We start from the raw sequence: 25,204 nt of genomic DNA on the forward strand, positions 1-25,204 counted from the left end.
ATGAGCCAATCTTTGCGAGGAAGGCGTTTCCGGCCCGCCACGGCTCCTAACGGACAGGAGGAATCTCCCAAGGTGATCTTCACAGTACTTAAAGGGAATGCTCACAACAAGTTTTCTGTTTTTCCTGGCATCAGATTAAAAAAAAAAAGTTTTCCCAAAAAAATTAGGATTTTTTTTTTTGTTTTTTACCCCAGTTTTTGCCCCATAATATACTGTTTCAGGCAGCTGCATATCAGCCTTTTAGACCCCAACCTACTAGACAAAACCCCCCGACTCCTTATCATACTGCCTGTGGGTAACAATAGAATGGCTTGGTCCTAATAACCAGTCAGACTCTCTGACTAATGAAAGTCTATGGAGGAATGGACTTCATTAGCATCGCCATAAAGCTCAGTGTGGTGTTTGAGCCGGAAAGTCACCCAAAGGCGGCTCCAGGTCTGCAGATAAAGGGAGTTTATTGGGGCAAAATGAGATAAAATGAGTTTACCATATAAAGCAATAATCAATTAATAATAATCAGCAATTTTCTATCATACCTTTTAATTTTTAAATTTTAATTGTGCTCTTTTTTTTTTCTTTTTTTTTTTACATTTTTTTGTAGGATTTAGGGAAATTCCACAAAAACTCCTTACACAGTAATGCATCGATCACAATGGTTTACCTCGGGAAAAAAGTCCATTTATCTCATGAGGATGACGACTACAGAGACGAAATTAAAATCTTCCAGCAGCACTGCGGGGGAGAAAACCTCTGTGTGTTTAAAGGAAGACTTCTAGAAGGAGGTGAGGCTGGAGCTATAAAGTAATATTGTTTTTTTATACATTTGTAGCAAACAAGATTAACTGTTTTCAAATTTCTTTTTATCAAACGTATAAAGACTGGATCGGCCAAATTGTTCCCTGTCCTCAAACTCTGTGTTCTTACTAAAAGTCTTGGGGTCAAAACTTGGCTTTCCCCTGAATCGGTTAAAGTAAATGATTAGTTTTTTAATGTAGATTATTTCTAAAATGTAATATTTATTAAAGATAATTTTGTAAAATGGGTAGAAAAAGCTATTACACAAATTGATTCCAGGTGCATAAAATATATATAATTTTTACCAATTTGCAACTGTATCAGTTACTTCCTGTCTTGCCCAACTACAACTTCCTGCTGAGGGAGTGCAGTGAAAAATTGTTTCCCCCCAAAACTATATATAAAAAGAAACCTATAAAATAATAATAATAATAATCTTTGAGCCTACATGCTGCTACTGTTGAGTTCCAGGTTTTAACAAAAATAACAGCTATGCAGCCTACAATTGGTTGAGTTTTATGATTTTACTTTTATAGAGGAAGTTGCGTCAAATATTATCCTCCTGGAGCACTGTATACAGTAATAAAGCCCCCCAGCGCTGTATACAGTAATATAACCCCCAGCGCTGTATACAGTAATAAAGCCCCCCAGCGCTGTATACAGTAATATAACCCCCAGCGCTGTATACAGTAATAAAGCCCCCCAGCGCTGTATACAGTAATAAAGCCCCCCAGCGCTGTATACAGTAATAAAGCCCCCCAGCGCTGTATACAGTAATAAAGCCCCCCAGCGCTGTATACAGTAATATAACCCCCCAGCGCTATATACAGTAATAAAGCCCCCCAGCGCTGTATACAGTAATATAACCCCCCAGCACTGTATACAGTAATATAACCCCCCAGCGCTGTATACAGTAATATAACACCCCCCAGCGCTGTATACAGTAATATAACCCCAGTTGTGGGTCATGTGATGTTTTGGGTGACTTTCCCAGCTCAAACACCACACTGAGATGATGCTTTATGGCAATGCTAATGAAGTCTATTCTGCCATCGACTTTCATTAGTCAGAGAGTCTGGCTGGGTGACAAAGACTGAGCCATTCTATTGTCCCCCACAGGCAGTATGATAAGGAGTCGGGGTGTTTAGTAGATTGGGGGTCAGATAACAGAGCGAGAACTCTGCCTGAAAACACGATCTCAGTATTTTTGAAAACGCCTTTTTAATGGGATCGTTGTAGTAAAACGATTGGTTTATTTCCCCCTTTCACTGGGGAATGCGATTCATTAAAATCGCTGCCGACCTGGATGATGCATTTTTTTTTAATACTTCACTGAATAATTATATTATATTCCCATTATTTTAAAAAAAAGCAAAAACAGTTTTGGTTGCGGCCGACATATTTGTTATGGATAATAGAGGCGCAAATAGCGTAGGGCACAAAAAGGGCAGGTGATGCCAACCAGCTGGTATTTTCCTTGCAGACTGGTAAACATATAACTTTAGGGCCAATTTCATTCCCTTTGCTGCACGGTTACAATGTATCCCTCGCTCCGTTACATTCTCCGACTCTCTCCTTCCTCACGGCAGAGTCCTTCAGTTTAATCTCGAGACGGCATCGCGGGTTCCCTTTCAGCCTCACGTTTTACATTAACGGCATCCAGGTGGACCGATTAAGCTCTTGTTGCGAATATAAACATCGTAAGGGGGCAAGACTCGGGGGAAAAAATGGACATTTTGGATTTATAAACGTCGAAGGAGCCTCCCCTTGTTACAGGTCAGTTTTGCACCAATAATTACATGAATCCGGAATTTAATTTTATTCTAGATTAAATACATTTTACATTTCTAATCAGTAGAATAATGTAAATCAGCAAATCATCAAAATACAATTTTTAAACTAAAATCTGCCTATTTTGTCTATTTGCGCCAGCGGATTCCATAGGGTTATTGCAGTAGGGAGAGTGAAATAAACAATAACATTGAAAATTGATGATATACAAAATTTAAGATAAGACTAACACGCATAGAACAGAAGGAGAAAAAGGCCCTTACAATCTATTAGAAGATTAAGGGCGAATGAGACAGAAAAAGAGGGGCTGCTTGGGTGAGAATGATATTAAGTGCAAATAAATTGGATTAAATGTATATATATAATGTATTTATTTCAAATATGTTGCATTTCAGGTGCATCATTGCAATGGGTCTTGATAAAAAGCCCTCACCCCCTCCAAAGAAAACAGAAGACGAGGAGGAAGAAAGTGAGACGGAGGATAAGAATGAAGAGAAAGAGGACTGTGATGGAATCGATGAAAAAGATTCAGAGGAGAAAAGAGGCAGAGCGAGTCCGTCAAGCTCCTCCTCGAGCGACAGCGACGAACCCGAGGATAAATCGAACATGGATTATGAAGAAGAAAGAGAGGAGGAAAAAGAAGACGAGGCGAAGGTGTACGAAGCCGACGACGAAGCCAAAGACGGTAATTCGAAAAGCAAAAGAATACAACGCTCAAATGTGACCAGAAAAAAAAGGGAAGAAGAGTATTGTATAAAAACCCCACAATAGATAGATAATAAGAAACCAACAAATGGTATAACGTGAAATAATATCAATTTATATTTACCAGTTATATATATATATAAATATATATGAGGCAAATAAGGGCCAATATAAAGAAAATAGTAACCAATAAGAGACAAAGCAGCTAGTCTTGATAAATAGAGATTCTCCAACGGGTAGAGAAAACCTATAAAGACAAAAAAAAGACTCAAAAGGACAGCGGTAAAATATTGTCTTTGTATTTATTAAAATGATTTTATATTTATCTTAGCGCTGTCTTTTTGAATTTGAATCGTTAATGGTGGGAGGAACAAACGGATAACTTCTTTCTCTCTCTCTCTTTCTCTCTTTCTCTTAGAGATGGTAGGGAGATATTGACAGAGACCGTGAGAGCAATGAGAGCAAAACAGTGGTTTGATTTTTTTCCCAAATCGGGCCACCTTATATTTTGTTTGGGGGGGTCGTCTTATAATTGAGCAAATACAGCATAAACCGATATTATACAGCATATAATTAACCCCTAAAATGCATTGTTTTCAATGGGTTTAGGGACCGCCCATTGTCCTTAAGGGGTTAAAAATAAGAAGAGTGAAAAATAAAGCATGTTTTAAAGTTAAAAAAACAGGGACGGCTTCACATTTTTAGCTTTTCCGTAGTGGATCCCGAGTAGACGCCTCATTCAAAGCGCAGGCAAAGTGCTCTTGTGTGAAACAAAGGCGATGTCACCTCCTCCTCTTCTCTATTGCAAACGAACCTCTTCACCTAGACTTCTAACTGCCCACCAAGTATTTGAGACCACCTTACGCCGCGCTTTCTCCTATTTCCGTTTGTAATTAAACTCCATCCTTACAGATCAAAAACAAGTTCAACTACCAAGTTCCAGACATTTTGTGTTCTTGATAGAGGTTTGTCCTGAGACTTATACGTTTGTTATTTTCCTGCTTCTGTTATTGTTGCCAAAATATATATATATATATATATATATATATCAAGGTGTTTGATCCTCTAAATAGCATTTGTTAATTGACCAGATGCTCAAGAAAGTAGATAACCCTGGCATTATGCAGCAGATCCGCGTAAGAGTCCTCGGCTAAAGAGCACGCAATTTAATTGTCGTAAGTCGAGTGAGAGCCTGGAACGCTCTTCTGTTCATTGTTTGGGGGATACTGTATCCGGCTCCGTAGACTAATGGAACCCGGCTGAATCGATAATCCATCTATGTGGATCATACGAACTCGATGAGTCTCCGAGAGCTCAAAGCCCGTTTGAAATTGAAAAGATTAAGAACGTTTCCTCTGAAACTGTTTTTGAAACGATCTTTAAATGATGTTCGTCGACCACAGAACTTGTCTTAAAAATAGATTGCCTCGACTTCTCGAGTCCCTAAACAGCCGCGATCTTCAAATAATACGAAGTAATTGTAACAATTGCTGGGGGTTTTTGGGTTTTTTTTCCCACCAGAGTACGATGAAGATTTTGAAGCGGAAGAAGAGAAAACAGATGAAAAACTTAATGACAAAGGACAGGTTGATGATCAAGCGGATAGAAAGTCAAAGTCGCCCTCGTATGATGAAAAAGATGATCTGGAGCATGAAGGAAACGGTAACGAGGCATCAAAGCAGAGACCGGAGACTCCCGACAGTCAGAGAGATGAAAGAGTCGGCCGGTCTGACAGCGAACATGAAGGGAATCAACAACGTTAGTTCTTTGGAATATTAATGTAACGTTGCTAAAATTAGGGACGAATATTGGGGATTTATATACTAAATGCAGCTATCTATGGTTAATTACTAGGATTCCCCCAAAAAGTTGACCCTAACAATTATAGTGGCTGGTTTTTTTTTTGTTTTTTTTTAAGGAATTTAGATTTTATAGATCCAAGTATGCAAATATTTTTTTTAATTTTTTTATTTATATAAATGTCATCAACAATGAATTTAGAGATCGTTTACCAGGAGGAGGAGGAAGGTTTTAATTGAATAAAAAAAAAAAAAAAAAAAAGAATGGCGTTAGGCTATAGGACTTGGCTTTATTAACCATTTATTGGGTTGTAGATCGGCGATGGCTGGTAGGTACATCATTGGCTGTTCCTGAGCCAAACAACACGGACCGTTTCTGGTCTTCTGGAAGGCCTTCTCCATCCGTAGATTTTACGTCCATTGTGTTTAAGAAAACAATTAAAACGAAAAGTGCATTAAATCCAGATTTGGAAATTGGCAGAGAAGTTTTTTAAATGTTCAATCTTATGAGAAACAGGAATGGGCTTCCGGGTCGTTGGGCTAAGTATCCGGGGTCTACTGGTTTCTTCGTAGGGGGCTTCAGTCCTTCTGCCGCAAAACCCATCTGGCCCATTTATGCTATTGACATAATTACCATAGGATGCATTAAGGGGCTATGACATCATACCCCAGCTTTTCTGTAGTGATGACAGAGGCCGTGGAGAGGATAGCTGAGGGAACTTTTAAATAGTGTGTTTAATATATTATTTAATTGAGAAACCGGAGAGCTTCGGCCGTTCCTTCTAGTTCACCGAACCGCTATTGACGAGTTTAATGACTCCCTTTTTTTCCCCATTTTTTTCTTGTTCTTTCCTTTTGAACTTTTTTGTATTTTTTTTTTTGGACTGAATAGGCAAACGTAGCGCGGCTGAGGAAGAAATGAACTCAGCTGCAAGAAAAATCCAAAGTCTTTATAGAAAACGTAGAATTCACCAAGAGAACAATCAGAACATGAGAGCAGGTTTGGAAAAAATTTGCAAACAGAATCAGGGTGCAGCATCTCTCTCCGAGCTATGATTCTGCTCGTTTGCGCTGGAGAAATCGGGCCAATTTCTGCTTTTTTTAAATTCTTTTAAAATCTCAAATCTGGCTACAATCGCTTGCTCTCCAATCAATGTTTCCGTCAATCAATTGATTTTGGTGTTTTAATAATTACCTGGTTAATTGATTTTCCAATCAAGAACGAAATGAGTATATGAAAGATTATGCTATGGAGAAACATCTAACCCCCCCCCCACATACATACATACAACACGTAGAGCACACGCAACATGTACAATCACACATTAATGCGCCAATGCTAATTTTATTTTGTTTCAAAGGAAACGTATTGAGTAACGCTAAAGGTATATGCTTAAAATATTGACCGGGAAAAAACACGTGTAAGGAACGTCCTCACTTTCACTAATTAGGGCTAAATGACGTGTTTTTGAGCGATGTCTACAAATCAGAAATTCTGGTAGAATTTTGCATTTGAATTTGGAATGTTGCACTTTTTTTTTTAACCAAGAAACCAGCGTGCGATGAACTACAGGTGGGATATTCCGGCGTAAGAATGGAATTACTAGAATCTTAAACAAACAAAAAACCCTTAATATAGAAACACAGGAAACAGGGGTGTTTTTATGCAGTTATCTGTGTTTTGTAATTCAAAAATAGTTATGTTACAGAATTGCAGAAACTTTGCAAAAGGTTCTTATTGCGGAATATTGGTGGAATATGATATAAAATGTGTCAGTTTGTGTTTTCTTTTTTTTCTGTAGCATTTGATAAGCTAGTTTTCCCAAAACAGATACGAAAGACAACAGCGAGTCGTCATCATCCGCCAGCTCGGTGTCCAGCAGCTCCAGCGAAGATGAGTCTGGTGATGATGATGATGATGGTGATGATGAAGAAACAGCTAGGAGCGCTGGAGTCGCCAAGAAGCATCTGGACAGGGAAGCACCTTGGGAATCCGAAAGACTTTCTCCAGCCGGTGCGAAGAAGCAGGCAGAAGATGGGGGTCAAGTGGAAGAAGAAATGGAAGAAACACACGAGGCCCGAATGCAACTCGGTGATATCGTACAAGCCTCCTGGCCACAAAGTGCCGGAGATAACCTGGAAAATGGTCATCATCCCTCGGAAAATAACCTGAAGGAGGGCGATGATCTGGTGGACTCGGAAAAGGCAACAACAGAGGCTGAAGGTAGTTTAGACCCTTTGGAGAATGAGGAGGAGGGTAAGTCGGGGCCGTGAGCTGTGAGGTGCGCATGCCCTTGTTGTGCTTGTCCACAAATGCATGCGGAATGCAATTCATACTCGCAATATAAACTCCACAGGCCGACGGCATAATAAAAAACGGCTGGGACCAATTTAGATTAGAATAATTCGAATATTATAATATATTTATTTATCCCTGACTTGATCTAAATATATTCTAGACATTCGTAGGAATGTAATTTTATTTTTTGTTTGAATTTTAATGTTAACGAAATGTGCCAATTCTGTTAATTCGTACTAATGTCTGAAAATGAGGAAGGAAAAAACAAACAAAAAAAAAAGAAGCAGAGAGCTCTGAATTTTTGTTTTTTTTTTCACTCTCGCTCTCATTCACACTCTCTCACGCTCTCATTCACACTCTCTCAGACCCTCTCTGAATGTCTAGCACAAAAAAGTATACAAAAAGAGGAGCGCACAACCTAAAAAGAAAACATTCAGGTTCCGGGGTTGCTGCTAGAATGATAATAACCAATAAATGCATAAAACAAAGCAAGAATTCAGCGAACACCATTCATAGAACACCATCTAAGGCGTAAATATAGGGGATTCCGTCATACTATATGGTCATATATTGCCTATTAAATAAATAAAAAACCTCCAAGAAATAATTGCACATCTAAATAGGGTAAAAGTTAAAAATACTACCCCAAAAAACTTCACATTACGCTTTTGGCTCAAAAAGATAAAATAACTTAAGAGACAAAGGAAGGCACTTATTGTGTAGTGTAGCGATATCCAATAGATATATATTAATAAATAGGAGAGATTCTTACACTCTTTAGAGCAGAAAGTGCTCAGATTCATAGATATGTGATAGCCGCATGGTCTGGGGGGTATCCTCTGATCTGTCTGTTGAATAGATAAAGATGAGCGGCTCGAGTATTTCTCTCTTGAATACTGCAAGAATTCAATAAATAGTAATATACAATAAATATATTTATTAAAAAACACAAATCTTTCTTACAAATAAAGAGGTGCCACAGGTTTAGCTTGTCGTATAGTAATAAGAAATTATAATAAACATCATCGGCAACAGGCAAACAACACAACACACTATCAAACACACCATGCTACAAATAAGTCCAACTACCAGACCTCTGCATATTAGGGTAGAACATATGGGTCATATCCGAAAAATATAAGAAACATAGTATATCAACCTATTTTACACGATGATAAATTAGAAATAGGAAAGTTAACAGAGAAAAAAGAATTAGAAATCTATTTTAGTAAAATATAACCTTAAATTAAATATTAAACCCTATATATTTTTTACAATATATCTGCTCCTAAATAATTTCCAATTTGCGGCATCAAACATTCATCAAAAAATGTTTTATTAGTCAATTTTATACATGATGCTCCAGCTTCCCTTTAAAACAATACCGTCCCTATAAAATGTACGTTAATGTACTATTTGAGCAGCTCGGACTCGGGAAAGGAGTCAAAAGTAAAGCGAAACATGTCCAGTGATATAATTAATTCCTATCGTTGAACTTAATCCCATAAAGTTAATACAACAGATTTAAATCTAAAATAACAAAAAAAAAGAAAAAAGTAATGTTAAAAAATAAATAAATCTAAAAATAAAATAGTCCTAGCGATTCTTTCTTTAATCCTACCGTGAACTGCTTTTATCACCAGAATTTGTATGATGTATTAAAACATTCTCTGCAGAATGATAGAGGACCCAGGATTGTGTAGGAGATGAGTCAATTTTCATTAAAACAAATCAAGATCATAATAAATGCGTTTGGGGCATAACATCCTTAAAAAAGTACATTAAAAGTACTTTCACATGCTGACATCAGTGCGTTATGACATCATACCGCAACATGTTTTGCTCTTTCGGCTTTGCCAAGAGAAAGCTTAAGGATAAAAATGAATTATTGTGCTGGAGATCTTTCCATACATTTTCTAGATGTTTTCTTCGTTTTTTCCCTTTATTGGTCTAGTTGTTAATGATAAAAAGGGAAAGTTGAATCTATTGGGGGGGGGGGGGGGAATTCAGCAGATCTAAAGTCAAACAGCGTCTTATTGAAAAGAGCTGCCTTATAACAATAAAATAACACCCTGTCCTTTAATGCGCAGGAACTTCTCCAGGGGGTATTTGTGCAGCCTGATGTATATGACATCATTATTTTAATAACATCTGCCCCGCCCCCAATAAGCCTCTAAGTGGTATTTGGGCACATTTTTACTGTTTTAACGTTTAGCAAATTTTTGGATTAACTTTTTGGGTCTATAAATATCCATTTATTTGATAACGTTAAGAAAAATCTAAAAAAAAAATAGAAAAAAATAAAATCTAAAATACAAAAAGTAGATGTTATAACTCCACTAGTATACATATATAGTTTTGTAAAGGGGCACCTGTGGCTAGCTGTAGGAGCCGGACAACCTGCGCAGGTTGCAATAGGGATATGACCTCACATGACATCACATGCTCCCTCTTTACCAGTATCAATCTGCTACTCCCAGTAACACCAGTTTTATAATATACTCCAAACACACCACAATTTACTGTGTGAAATAAAACGACACCAGCATTTGGCAGAAATTTTAATTTCTACACTGGGACTTACATTAAAATATATCTAAAAAAAAAAAAAATCTTAGAATTTAGTTGTTTGTTTTTTTTGAATTTCACTTCCGAACAGATCTGGGTCCAGTACAGAGGAGACGAGCCTCCAAACATGGCAAAATATGTAAAAATGCTATTTAAGATAAAAACATATTAGAAAATCCACAAAATATAACATGATGGTTTCCAATTTTGCGTAAATCTCAGCCCGGCATGGAATGTATTTTTATTTTTTATACATTTCTTTTCTTTTTTTTAATGTTTCCATTTCCCTGCAAACGGTTTGCAGTCTGTTGCTTTCTGGTTCTAAAATTGTGTTGTTTCTCGTGTTGTGTAACGCGTTATTTTGCTCTTGTTTTGCTTTATGTTACTTTTTAAAAATGTTTTTGCATGTATCATAAAATTTGGCTTGTTTGCAATAAATTGTGTGTTTTCTCATCATTCAAGCATTCCATATCTTTGTTTTTCCTGACTATTCAAGCATTCCATATCTTTTTTTCTATCCGGATCATTAAAAAAATTGTTTCTAAATACAAAGTTTAATTTTGTGAGTTTTTTTTACAGGAAAAACTATTTGACAAAAACTCCCACCCCCCAAAAAAATAAAGAGTTGGATATTTAATCACCTGTGGAATTGGGTGAAGATAGTTGTTGCCCTAATCACTCCTTGTCCTACTCCATGTGCGGTGGGGGTAGGAACTAAAGCAGTAGCTGATCATGGGTTGCCCCCCCAGATTTTTGCCCCCCCCAATCTAACAAGATTGGGATGCTTAATCACCTGATTTGACTGTCATAGACACCCATCATGGCGATGCACTGTGCGTAGACCCAGAGTTTTATCAGTGAAAGAAAACTATAGAAATATCCACCTCATTCTCTTGATAGAATTTTCAGGTTTTATTGGATTGATTTCTATCCTCACCAAGTTAGAACCCATCAAAAAAAGTAAAACACCACAAACTTTCTAAACAAACAAAAACTGTGCAAAAATAGCATCCTTTTTGTCCGGATGACGTGTTCTGTCTTCAAGCTTCGTTTGTCTGGAGATTGAATGGATAGACCTCGCCGTGCGATAATAGTTCCTTTTAAAAAGGTCGATTCCTCCCGGCCGTGGTTATAAGCGAGCTGTTTCCAGTAGCGACGAATTATCGAGAGTATCACACGTTGTGCAGATATTTTAAACACAATCCATATAAAATTTTATACACGAGACAAAGCATTTATTTCACAGAAATTACACCGCATTTTAAGAATGACATGGAAGCCAACGAGACAAACGTAAAGCACTCCACTCCGTGCTCTCCGGTCAGTCTCCTCCATGGCCTAACTAAGCGTTAACAAAATCAACGAGGGCATCAATTGGGATAAATCTTTGAAACTCCAAATTCTTGCATGGTTTGTGAATGAAGTGCCTCTGCGTCTGCTTGTTTTTATTTTATGGTCTCCTTCATATTCTTGTTTGTTTTTTTTTTGTTCTATAACTTTCTGATATTTTTAAAGACTGCAAGTCAGTCCAAGAGAAAATTGCAGAGGCCATTGGACAGGAGGAAAGTCTGAATTCGGAACCGGAATCGAGTGATTCAAGCACAGACGAGGAGGAGAACGTTAAAAGACCCCTCATTCCTTGTAAATGTAAGATTATTTACATCTTTAGGTAAAACCATTGACTGATTGAATGGTTCATATGCAAACAGACCTGCTTTCATTCCATTGTCTGTTCTTCGTCCACAACACTCTACTGAAACAGCCCTAATTACTAACAATCTCTTTAGCATTAAAACAAAAGGTCTCTTCTTCTTGCTTATCCCTTTGGACTTCTCAGCCTTTGGCCCTGTCAGCTGCCCCCTTCTCCTACAAACTCTATTCGCATGGTATCCATGATATGGCTCCCTCCTGGTTCGTATCGCTCTGACTGTACCTTTAGTGTCTCCTCTGGAACTCGTCCCCCTCCTCCATTGCTCTCTGTTGGTGACACCAAAGCGGATTCTTCCCTAGACAAAGAAGGTCATTAATTATGATGGGGAATTTTCATGTGGGCCTCACGTCCTATGGTGGTGGACTCCATACCACCAGAATGCCATCCCTAATGCTAGTATTATACGATGTCTTCTCAGGATGGTGGCATGCGAATTGTTGAGTAAATAATAACTGTATTTGTCTTTTTTTTCTTTTTTATGTGCCCAGCATTGGATGAAAAAGGTGAACTAGATGCCTCAGGACAAAGACATGATTTGGGAAAAGAGAATAAGGAGATTGACGAACATTATCCTAATGAGACAATTCTGCGTGAAAAGGGGAGTCCGATAGCAACAGATTGGAGACCTTCATCGCAATCACTGTTGGTGGAAGATCCAGAAAATGTTATCAAAGAGGCCAACACTTTGGATCTAGAAATGACAGAAACAAAAGAGATGATGGCAGACAACACAGTGATGGAGGATGAGAAGATACCCAGCGACTTAAAGATTAAATCTGAAATCAATGAGGAAATGGACATCAATGACGACAATAATAATAATGAGATATGGGGAAGCCAAAACTCCTCGGAAAATATAGAAAATGGAGCATTTAATGATGATCTCCTAGAAGAAATAGCAAATATGGATTTAGAGGTAGAGCAGATAGTAAGAAGTGATCTAAGCGAGGATAAGGATATGGGTGAGTTGACTAATAACGAGATGTTAGATCCTATTGAAATATTGTCTAAAGAAATGGAAGCCGAGGAAGTTCAATCTCCAAAGGAAGACATGTTATCGGAAACTATGGTGGACGCTGCTTATTCTGCTCTTAACGCAGCTTTGATGAATCACACAGAGCAGGCATTGTCAAATGTAGATGAAGAAAATGAGCAGAATGAGGATGTCCATGAAGAGTTGGTCATAGAAAGTGACTTGGCCAGAGAGCTCATGGAAATGCCTTTAGTTTCAACTCAGGCTTGTATGTCAGACATAGATTCTGCAGAAGGAGCAGAAAATAACCAAGGAAGAACAAGCACTGATGCAGAAAGCTTGGACAAGGAAGGTAATTCAATACTCATAAAAGAAACATTGGAGCAAAATGAAAATGTGACAGGTGCAGGGACTGTACAGGAACTTGACCTGGATACTTGGATGGATAAGATAACAGAGAATGAAGCCAATGAGAGAGACTCATCCACTAATGACACTAAGGAAACAGGACAGACAATTCCAAATGAAGAAGAACATGGGGAGAATGAAACACAACAAGTGCAAATATTTGGTAGTATCGAAAATGGTGAAGTGATCCATGTATCAACAGCTGATGTGAATGAGACTGTGAATGAGGTAGCGTTGGAAATTGAAGAACAAGAATTGGTGAATGAAGTAGAGGTGGAAGTTGAAGAACCAGAATTGGTGAATGAAGTAGAAGTGGAAGTTGAAGAACCAGAATTGGTGAATGAAGTAGTAGTGGGAGTTGAAGAACCCACATTAGAATGTGACAATCATCTAGAGAAGAAACGATCTGATCATGAAGAGGAGGAAAGTCATGAAGGAGACGAGGCCACTGAAAACAAAAATCCTGTGGTTTCAATGGGGATAAAAGGCGAACAAGGAGTTGATAACCCAATTGTGGATGGGACTGAAGCAGCAGGAGATACAGAGAATGAGGAACTGGTACCTACCAACTATTCATGTGAGGCAGCAGTAGTTACGAATGATGAAGGGCCATCTGCAGATGAGATAAAAGCCCACGAGATTACTGATGATTTGGGGAATAGAGATGAGTCTTCTAAGAAGGAGGGTGAATTAGCTCTATGTGAGGCAGGGGAGACAATTAATCATACTGAACAATTTGATGAGGTTGGAGTTGGGGAGGAGAAAGGTGATACTGGAAAGGAGTCCAGTGAGATAGACGATCGAAAAGCAGATAATGAAAAAACACTAAGCAATATTATCCAGGAAGAAGGAATAACACATAGCGATGCAGATATTCAGGAAAAGGAGGCCACGGATAATGAGGAAAAAACTAAGGAAGATGATCCCCATAATACTGAGATAGAATGTGCATCTCAGGGAATACGTACGGAAAAAGACATTTCCAATGATGACGTCTCCACGAGTAATGATGTCGAGTGTGATAATGACGTTAAAGCAGTAGAAATCGCTGATGACGGTACTGAGAAGGAAATTAAATCAGGTGGTGGCAGCTTGGAGGTGGATCTTGATACGGTTGGTTACCATACTGAGAAGGGTCTTGAACCATCTCATGATATTACTGAGAAGGAACTTAAATCGGTAGATGACCATACTGAAAAAGACCCTGAATCAACTGGTGGAAGCACCAAAAGGGACCCGGAAACTTCTGGAAAGAGTACGGAGACGGAAATTGAGTTATCGGGTGACAGAATTGAAATGGAAGATATCTCTGGGGGAGAAGGTGTATCCGATGAGGTTGGCATAGAAAAGGCAGAAGCAGGCTGTGAAGGAGACAGTGAGAGGGATGAGGAAAATAGAGTTGAGAATGAAACAGAGGAAAGCAATGACAATTCTGAAAATGTAGCTTCTACCGAGACCAGTAAGACAGATCCTCATGTGTTTTCTGGAGAACAGGAACTCTCTGGCCTTATGGCAGCTGTCGATCTAGAAAAAGATACTGAATCTGGTAATGAGAAGATGGAGCAGACAGTCAGTAGTGAAGATGCAGAAGAAAGTAAGAGAGGGGACGAATCCAATCTAAAGAATGATGAAGCTCGTGGTACATGTGAGGAAGACGCCGCAGAGGAGGATCCTGTCTCCAATTTTGATGATCAACCTACTACCATGAACAAAGAGGTGGAAGAGAATAAGGCCGTAGAAGACGGGAGCCAATTACTGGATGGGGTCAAGCGAGCTGTAAGCATTCAGTACAGTGCTTTCCAGGATAAAAAGCTGGATACGGCGGCAGAAGTTGAAGATGAAACACCAAGAGCAGAAACTGCCAAAGTTGTCCCCGAAGAAGAACCAGAAGCAGTTCTAAGAGGAGCCAAGATTACAGATGGTCCAGTTGCTTTGGGAGAAGAAGGTCATGATGCAGTAACTGCGGAGGAAGTAACTGAAATGAAAGAAAGTGACACAGAAAAAACACAGGAGATACCAGCCGGTGATGAAATGGGAACCAATGACATTTCATCAATGACGACAAAAGAAGACATTTTGGAGACCACAAAAGAAGACAATCAAGCAGAGGAACATTCTCCACGTAGCTCAGCTAATGACGAGCAGTGAGCTACAGCACTTCCTGATGGTCGGTATCGATCTCGGCGATTGATTAGCGATAGAATTGTATAATTAATGCAAAAGATCACAGAGACGAACGAATCCCCAGCCCTCAAACCCACAAATCCATACATCCATCAATAAACGCGAAGTATTGTATTTAAGCTCTCACTTAACCCTCCAAGTAGCTTTTAATTCATAATGTACTGGAATGAGGAAGGTATCCCAAAAACATTGGTGAAAAAAAGCTAGAATGCACCAAAAACATTTTTTTTTCTCTGAATTTCTTTTAAATATATTTTCCATTAATCCCAAAAATTGTGCGATTCTTGCCGATTTATCTTTTAGAAATTTTGGAAGCATCCCAATTGACCTTGTATCGTTTTTCTTATAGATCCCATCGTATTGAAGAACAAGCCTCTGTAACTTTCTCCCGTTTTTAATAAATGTTTTTGTTCTACGAGGTTCTACTCAACAGAAAAATACCAGATGACATTTTATGTATTAACAGGGGCCGACCCGCTATCCTGCCGGGAGGTCTGTCTGGTCCCCCTTCCTGGTTATTATGAGAACATGTTGCGTTTTATAGGGTCATTTGAATTTGCCATTGTGACAGGTTTCTAACAGATGGCGTTATAATTTCAAACCGATTTAACGACAAAATGACTTTATGATTTTAACGTTCCATCAACAAGTCATCAGAAGCTGAAAAATTAACACAAAAAGGAAATTTGGTTTCCTATTCTATCGGTGTGTCTGTTAAATGATATAGGTGTTATAATCACATATGGTTATAATTAAAAGAGCCTCGTTCAATGTAACAGGTAACGTTATCTATAGTGATGTATGTATTTTTAGTTCCTGAAAAGTAGGTAGGAAAATTCAAATAAAAAGTACATTTATCATACAATCAGCTAAAATCCTCAGGATTTATGCTACTTTTGATCGTTAGCGTGAATTTCATCATTATGTGTGATAAAAGTGATTTTTACTAATTACCTTTAATTAATATTGAAAATATTAAATATTTCAATATTTTAAAAAAATCTTTCAAATCACAGATTTTAATATCATGCTGGTATTAAGAAAAAATATTGGATTTACAAAAACATATTTCTTAAAATATGATAAAAGTTAATTTTTAAAGAAATGGAAATGAACATTTGCTATTTTTAGTGATATAACATTAAAATTTTAAGTTTAGGTAAAATATCCATCTATTGCACTTGTGAAATGTATACCGAACGCACACGTTCTAACCTGTTATGTTGTTATTTCTAAAAATCTGATAATGGGGAAAAAAATCCAATTGTATTAAACAGCAGCTAAATATTTTGGATTATTTTAGAAACCTTACTTAAAACATATTTAAAATATAATAGCGGTTTGATTAATATATGTAAAAACCACCTGTTAAAGCGCAACATTTCTTTGTTTCTGTTTAGGGATACATTTTTTTGTAAAAATATAATATATATAACAAAAAAGTGTATTCACGCATAATATTTCTCCAAAAGTGACATTTGGTAGTGGGTCAGGAGGTCAAAGTTTCATAATTATAATTATTATTTTTTTAAATATTTTTTACCTTAAAAAATTATCCCTCATTACATAGAAGATGATTTTGATAAAAAGAAGCGTTTGTAATATATGCCTTTAAATCCTTCTACAGACTATTAAATGTTGTGAAAAGTCGAATAACAAAGATGGAAAAAAGACAAAATAAATGTTTTCCAAAAATAAGTTTTTCACCAATGTTTCCATTAGAACTTCTAGAACATAAAACTGACGCTGTAATGAGAAATCGCATCGTTCCTGGGTGTATCTTCCTGTTTTATGTAAAAAAATGTAATATTCCGGACGCCAGACGCAGTATAATTCCAAATCTTCTCGAGCCATAAGGGTGGGCTGGACACCTAAATAATTTATTAGCGCACAAAACCTCTTGAAATGATCTATTAATTATCAGGAATCAAATTTAGAATATATACGAGATTAGATCATTTCCTATTTTAGAAGCTTGAGTAAAGCAGAGTAACCGTAAACAGAGGGAAATTGGGTAAAATATATATATTTTTTAACATAAATAAATTACGTTGAATTAAAGATGGAATTAAATACTTAACAATTATATTTTCAACTGCATCAAAAAATATAAAGTACTTAAAAATATATATTTTTCCCCTATCTGGTTTAAAATAATGATTGTATATTGGGGATATTTTGTTTACATTAACCATTTGTATATAATATGTGGAATTTTGAAATTGTGCAATTCTGTTACTTCATCTTTATCTTTCCAAATGGGAAATTATTTAAAAAGAAAAAGTATTTTTGATTGTGTGTTTTAGGAGGCTTCCAAGAGCTGTGTGTAAAATGGAAAAAAAAATAAAAAAAAATTCTTGTTTTTCTTATTTTTGGCAAAATCTATTTATTATTTTGTGAATTTTATTTTTTCTAACCCTGTATAATGTATAGTTCTAAGCACTGCCCTGCCTCGTGCTCACGACGGAGTCACTAGTTCACGGCTAGTGAGCCACGAAATCCAATGGGGGGGCCGTGACAGATCAGGGAAGCTGCCGGCCTGGGTCCCATACCCAGGTTCTGAGTGTACCGTCCTGATGGCGCCCCTTATCCCCTGAAACATTTGATTACATCACCCATTGTACAGCGCTATGGAACATGATGGCGCTATTTAAATCAATAATCTACATAAACCTCCCCATTATAGAACACTTGAATGTATTTTAGACAGTGGCAACTCTAGAAACAATATATAGGGGGGCACACAAGATACCACAGTCAAACTGGGGGGGGCATTAATAATTTCCACCATTAAATCATACCACTGAAAAAACATATATATATATATATATATATATATATGCACACCGATATATATATATATATATATATATATATATATATATATATAGCCAAAAGTAATGTGCTATGGAATGATACTTTTGTTATTGGACAATACAATACTTGATCATTCAACATGGGAAGCCTGAAGCCACAATTTAGTACGACTAATCCTTGAAATCCTTTAAACAACACAATATCTTAACTTTTGCACTAAATGATTTCAGGGCCTAATATTAGATCCTGCTGCTGATATATATATATATATATATATATTAGCCCCTGCTGCCCATATATATTAATATTAGTCCCTGCTGTCTATATATATATATATATATATATATATATATAAATATTATATCCTGCTGCTGATAGGAGGTATAGATTAACACACAAACCCAGCTTTGCATGTATAGCTCAATTGAAATTCACTTGTGATCTCAGCACTGAAGGTATATATCAAATAAACAGAATCAGACATACAAGTCCTGTATTTGCAGGTATACAATAATAATATATGAAATGTAGCATTGCAGGTATAGATCAAATCAATACATGGAAACAGCATTGCAGGTATTAATCAACTGAACAAGACATACAAACCCTGTATTTGCAGGTATACATAAATAATGTATGGAAACATAGCATAGCAGATATGGATCTACAGAATAACACAAAAACCCAGCTTTGCAGGTAAAGATCAATTGGAATTCACATAAAAACACGGCATTAAAGGTATATTTAAAACCCCCTAAATTACAGGCATAGATCACAGGTTGCACACCCCAAAGTCAGCCCTGGCGTCCACACTGCCCACATAGAACCTGGCCAGCACCCAGATTACACACATAAGATTTGCCATCTTTGTCCCATATACACCCTGCCTGTGCCATCTTGGTCCCCAAGGCTCAAACATCCTGCTAGTGCCATCTTTGCCCTTCCACAACTATACATCTATGATACACACAATCACATTAACTCATGCTCTCCCTCATTCAGACAATTCATCCACATATTAACTCATGCTCTCCCTCATTCAGACAACTCATCCACATATTAACTCATGCTCTCCCTCATTTAGACAATTCATCCACATATTAACTCATGCTCTCCCTCATTCAGACAACTCATCCACATATTAACTCATGCTCTTCCTCATTCAGACAATTCATCCACATATTAACTCATGCTCTCCCTCATTCAGACAACTCATCCACATATTAACTCATGCTCTCCCTCATTCAGACAATTCATCCACATATTAACTCATGCTCTCCCTCATTCGGACAATTCATCCATTTTAAGAAACTACACCCCTTGGAGCTTCAAATGAGGGGCTACATGTATTTCTAGGACAAAAGTTGAGTGCACAAATAATGATGGAATATGTCGCTTTGGCTAGAAAATGTTTTTTCTAACCATAACGACATGTTCATTTGTGTCTTGCGCACTCCAGGTTTGCACTAGAAACACATGCAGCCCCTCATTTGATGCGCCAAGGGGTGTAGTTCTTGCAAATGTGTACTTTTTGTACCATAATTTAACTTCCTACGTGAGCAGTAATGCCACGTCAAGGCTTCAACCCTAACCATTCACTCGCAGAAGCACACACCATACTTTCGATACATTCACTCACAGAAGCACACACCATTCTTTCCCCTTACAATCCCAAAGAAATGATGGTAAAGGGAGAAAAAAAACACTTTTAAAGCAAAAATAAGTTTTGCAGTAAAAATGCAAGGCGCTCCAGGGATGAGATGGTTACTCACGTACCGCACAGGCTAAATGGCTGATTTTATTAATATTTGCAGTTCATCAGGATTTCAAAAATTGCCTCCCTCTACCATTGGCTACATTTAACCCCATGATCAAAGGGATCATGGGATTAAAAATTAGTATCGGACATTTTTAAAAAGGGAATGTGACTTTTTATAGCTATATGATCACTGTGGTAACATTGGCTACCACAGTGATCATTTAGCTAGAATACTTAAACTTAGAATAAGTTAAACTACTTTATGTTTAAATAATTGTTTAAACTTTTTTTTAACATTTTATTTTTTTAACTTAATATTTGTTATTCTTTTTTTACAATCTATATACCACCTACCCCGGCGATCTGCCCCTCAAACTGAAGGGCATCACCGGGGACACACGATCCGCCCGGTGACGTCTCGCGCAATGACGCGATGACGTCACCGCGCAACTTTATTAACAACTGACAATTGTCAGTTAAAGAGGTATGGGGGCATGCTGCTTAGATGCCTGTATCTCAGGCATCTAAGCAGCTACAGACCCCCAACATATACCGTTGGAAAGGTAATTACTTCTAGTTTGAGGGGCAGATCGCCGGGGTAGGTGGTGATGGAGGTCCACAGACCTCCATCAATGTAAGGTAGTGCTAGTGACGGCATGGTGCCGTCGTTAGCACCTGACTGGGACTGCTAGCGACGGCACCATGCCGTCGTTAGCAGTCAAGGGGTTAAAGTCCCATTGCGGGACTGTCCTGGGTGACTCCAAATTCGGCGGGGGGCAAGGAAGATCCTAGGGGGGCAATTGCCCCCCCTTGCCCCCCTGTAGCGACGCCACTGATTTTAGATATGATAAATAAAACTTTTTCCCATTTCTTCCTTCTTTTAAGTTGTCCTTTAACCCCTTAAGGACAATGCAGTGTGAGCCCGTACGTTGTACAAGCTTGGTCGTGAAGGGATTAAATGGCTGAAATCCCCTGAAATGCATATAGACTTCTTTGATCCATCACTTTCTTTGCTACATTCAGGGTCCGGAAGCTCGGGGTACGTTGCCAGCTCGGAGGTACATGATTAATTACTTCTACCCCGCGTACTCCGCCATATGGATGTGGGAGGCGGCGAGCAGGACGACATATTGTGGCGTTCGGTAGAAATCTAAAGAAATCACATCTGTTTTTGGAAATCACGCAAATCACTGTTCCGTGGAGATTTCATGCATTGTTCTTCAAAAAATGATACAGAAATTAATGAAACGGCTACATTGTTAAACGTCACAAAGGCTGTCGAAAACTTTTCTTTTGTGTCCTTTTTTTTTAGAATTTGCCCTTTTCTGGCTGTTTAATTATTTTTACTAACGGAGCGAATACGCGGCGCGGCTTTGTCGGATCCTTTACCATTTTGTCGTCTGATTTTTGTTTTGATACAGGAAAACGCAAAGTGATTTCTTTATTTGTCGTGTTTTAGATTGTTTCGTTCTGTTATCTGTGATGAAGCGGATTCTATTAATGAGGTTTATGGAGTAATAAACAGACTGTATACAAAATGTAGCAAAATTCGGAAAGTTAGTCACGGCTATAGTGTTATAGACTTTAAAGGGGATCTCCCGTCTATTTTTAATTCCTAGCATCAGATTAAAAATATTTTTTCAAAAATATCGCTATTGCCTGTGGGGAGCAATAGAATTGCTCAGTCTTAATCACCAAGTCGCACACTTTCACTAATCAAACTCTATGGAGGAATGGACTTCATTAGCATCGCCATAAAGCATCAACTCAGTCACATGACTGACAACAATGGTGGTCTCCAGGTATATACACAAAACCACAAAAGGTGACCAACAGACAAAGAAAAAGAGAGAATCGCAGGAAATATTCATTTATTGATTCCATTTGCAAAAAAAGTGAAAAATATTTGTTATTTTTGAAATTCCACATTATGAGATTTTAATAAAGTTATGAGAAGATCTTGTTTAACGGCTTTCCGCCAAGTCCCTGGATCGCCCGGCCGCACCGTGACGCCGTGAACTGATCACAGCTGCTGATCCGTCTGTCAGTTACCGTCTTCGAAGCTGCTGCTCTGACAGCAAGAATGAAACCGCATCGAGCTCATGGGATCAGACACGTAACCTGTAAAAATACAGAGAGGGGGAAATGAACTGATGTGAGGGGCCTGCAAACTATAATAAAAAGGGGGGGGAGAGAGAAAGAGAGAGAGGAGGAGGGAGAGAGGGGAGGAAGGAGAGAGAGAAGGAGAGAGTGGGGTGTATGATGGAAACATTTAAATCATAAAGGTATTTAACAAAGGAGGAGAAAAGTTACAACAAGAGACCAGAATCTAACACTAGAGGATCAGATACTAAGATAGAATGGAAGGAAGTTTTACCCAAGAGGGTAGTAGATAAGCTAAACAGCCTCCAAGCAGAAGTGGTAGAGGCTAATACATTGAGCGGATTTTAACATGCATGGGATAGACATATGGCTATATGACTAGATGGGGGCCGATCTGCCAGCAGGTTCTGGGTTTCTATGTGGCAGCCTGAAAAATAACGTCCAAACTAACTACAAGCTGTCGGCACATTCTAGCCGCACCGTGGGAGATTCCTCGATACAATAGATATGGGCATTGGGATTAAAAGCCTTGAAACTTTGTTTCTGGGGTTCTATGTGTGAGCAGCGGCCGACGGGTTAATTCTGTGAATCCTTTGGAATCCATCAGCAAAGCCGTGGGTGCAAATGTCCAAATCCCCAAACATTACTGCCGGCCGACTGTGCCCCCAACAGGTAGACTTCATCTCTATTGCTGGAAGTCACCAAAGTTCATGAAAGGAGTGGATAACTTAGACGTTACAAGCTGTTTGCTCTGAGTGGCCGGGACTGTCTCGCCTGCTTCCAGACACTCATCAGGTGTAGACAGCCGCTCACCCCCTCGTTACTACGATCAATAAAGAGAATTCGATCCCTTCTATTGATCTGGAGTCCCTCGAATTAAGTGTCCTTCAGAAGCCAAAGCTCCGTATCGATAGGAGATCACTGGAGTTTATTAGCTCTTTAACTCATTACATAGATGGAAATTAAAAATATATATTAAAAAATCTGGTTACTTTTATCCTCGAAAGGGAACTTTGTTTCTATGTAGAAAGGTTTTTTTAATCTTTAATGCCCTTTAAAAAAATGACTTTTTCTGCTGTATTGAAATTATGGATACGAAAGCCGATTCCCCGTTATTTTGGCCCATTTTGTCCGCAACGTACCATTTTTGTCGATTGAAGGGTACTGGAAAGATTTCTTCATTTCTTCTAAAGACAGACCATGTGCCGAAGTTTGATCGGAGCTACAAGATATTAAAAAAAACATTATTTTTATTATTATTTCTATGCCCCGGAACGCCATGAATAATAAAGTCAGGTTCATCGTAAATTTAAAATATCAGTAAAAAAAAATAATAAAAATCTCTCTTTTCGTTGTCAGAGTGATATTTGAGACAATGTTTCCAATGTCTTTGTCCCCAAATTTGCGCGACATGTCACTGAAACGTGAAGCGGGGCCTCTGGCGATAACCGGAGAGTCCGGAACGAGGACATTTTCATGATAACGTCTCCTGAGCTACAGACTGAAGACATAAAAGTGGAAAAAATCATACAGAATTCGGGAAATAAAATGTTTGGTGAGAGGAGGTAAAATATTACTGCGGAGAATGATATTCTTGGCCCGCAGAACTATTACACCACGAGGTTCATAGAGTTATTGGGAGACTTCTGAGGTCTTGTGTGATCTCGCATATGAGCGCAGGCCGGTAAAAGGTATCATTAGCTTCTTTAGACCGTATTCAAAGAAACACATTGCTTGTACGTTGTTATCAGCACAAAGCCCCCATTAAATATGTAGCAGTCATTCTACGCCGCTGCCTGTTGTCCGGGCTGCGTGAATATTTTATCGGCGATGGCGTTCGAGGTCTTCTTCCCGGTGATGGTAGGATGGCCGGCGGTGCTGGATGTTTTCTCCGGGGTAGTTTGCAGGTAAGACGAAGATTTATCTCAATCTCACTCAAGCCTCTAGAGTGCCGGGGGTGGGGGGGGGGATATATGAAATTGTGACGCCCCGAGAGCCCAGGCGGAGTGTGAGACGGCATACCGCGTGCAGATAATGGCTCCTAGTACATTACGGCACTCAGGGAATAGGGCGTTTGATGGGGTCTCATACATGACAGGTAAGAACATTTTCTAGGGAAAAACATGCAGCGTCACAAGCTTTTTAGCGACAACCAGCTACTAGAAGTAGATCGTACATTTAGATTATATCTGAGGTTGGTAGATAAGTGGAACAGCCTCCCAGCAGAAGTGGTAGAGGGTAATACAGTGAGGGTATCAAACATGCATGGGATAGACGTACGGCTCCTGAATCTAAGACGAGACCAACGACTGATTAAGGTTTGAGTCTTTACAGCAGGAGAAACGGGCAACTAGACGGGGGCCGGAATGGGGGCCGATCTGCCGGCAGGTTCTAGGTTTCTATGTTTCTTACTGTGTATTCAGCCTTATGTCTATCCCATGCATGTTTAATACCCTCACTGTATTACCCTCTACCACTACTGGGAAGCTGTTCCATTTACCCACCACTGTTTTCATATTTAATCTATGCCTTTAGCTCCCAAGGCTCAGCCCTTCATAATGCATAACGACGTTGGAAAAATATTCAACTCTTATAAAGGAATAAAATGATTGTCTGGATTTCCGGGCTGCAATGATTAGATTTGGAGAAGTGACCCATATATATTTTTAATGCTCTTTAGGATAAGCGCAGCCTCGCGTTTCATGAAAAGATTGAAAAGTCAAGGCAGGCGACGCTTCGGTGGTTATTGTAACTTCTTCCCCAAAGTAATGTTTTCTCAATGTCAAAAGCATAAGGAAAAAAAAAACATTGGAAAGTTGATTTTGTTAGAAAATACCGAGCGGCGACAGAAATGTATTCCGGGGTCCATTCAGAGAATTTGATGCTCTTTGTTGGGAGACACCAAGGGCTATTGAGTTTAAATGCTCCATAAAACCTGATGTGCCCATTGGGCTAATGCGGCTCCTGCTCCGCCTGCGTCTGCCGATAATGCCGACAGTGACCTTGTGGGATGAAACGGCATCAGCCGCGGCGTTAATATTCATTTCAATAATAAAAACGCTTTAACCCCTTAAGGACAATGGGCGGTCCCTAAACCCATTGAAAACAATGTATTTTGAGGCCGTACATGTACGGGCTTTGTCATTAAGTGGTTAATAAACATAGTATTTGAAAGTGTAGAAGACCAAATTTTACCGTCTGCAACATATCGTATATTAATGTCACGCGGTAACACAATATCACAGCGAGCATCACAATGTACTGCATAATAATAATCATAATAATAATCATA

General features: G+C 38.5%; 1 protein-coding gene across 1 annotated transcript in view; it reads right to left on the minus strand.

The window, feature by feature from the left end:
- Positions 1–21,853: 21,853 nt before the first annotated feature.
- The window catches only part of LOC149278410 (serine/threonine-protein kinase TNNI3K-like), a 47,783-nt gene continuing 44,432 nt past the window's right edge, over positions 21,854–25,204 (minus strand). Inside the window, exons 24-25 of the mRNA XM_089502001.1 lie at positions 23,055–23,134; positions 21,854–21,930 (exon numbers count right to left, since the gene is read on the minus strand). Coding sequence (XP_089358127.1) covers positions 21,854–21,930; positions 23,055–23,134 — 157 coding nt within the window. The remainder of the gene's footprint in view (positions 21,931–23,054; positions 23,135–25,204) is intronic.

This window comes from Sceloporus occidentalis, unplaced genomic scaffold, assembly GCF_023333645.1.
Source record: "Sceloporus occidentalis isolate IW3139 unplaced genomic scaffold, rSceOcc1.0.p SCAF_190, whole genome shotgun sequence".
NCBI lineage: Eukaryota > Metazoa > Chordata > Lepidosauria > Squamata > Phrynosomatidae > Sceloporus > Sceloporus occidentalis.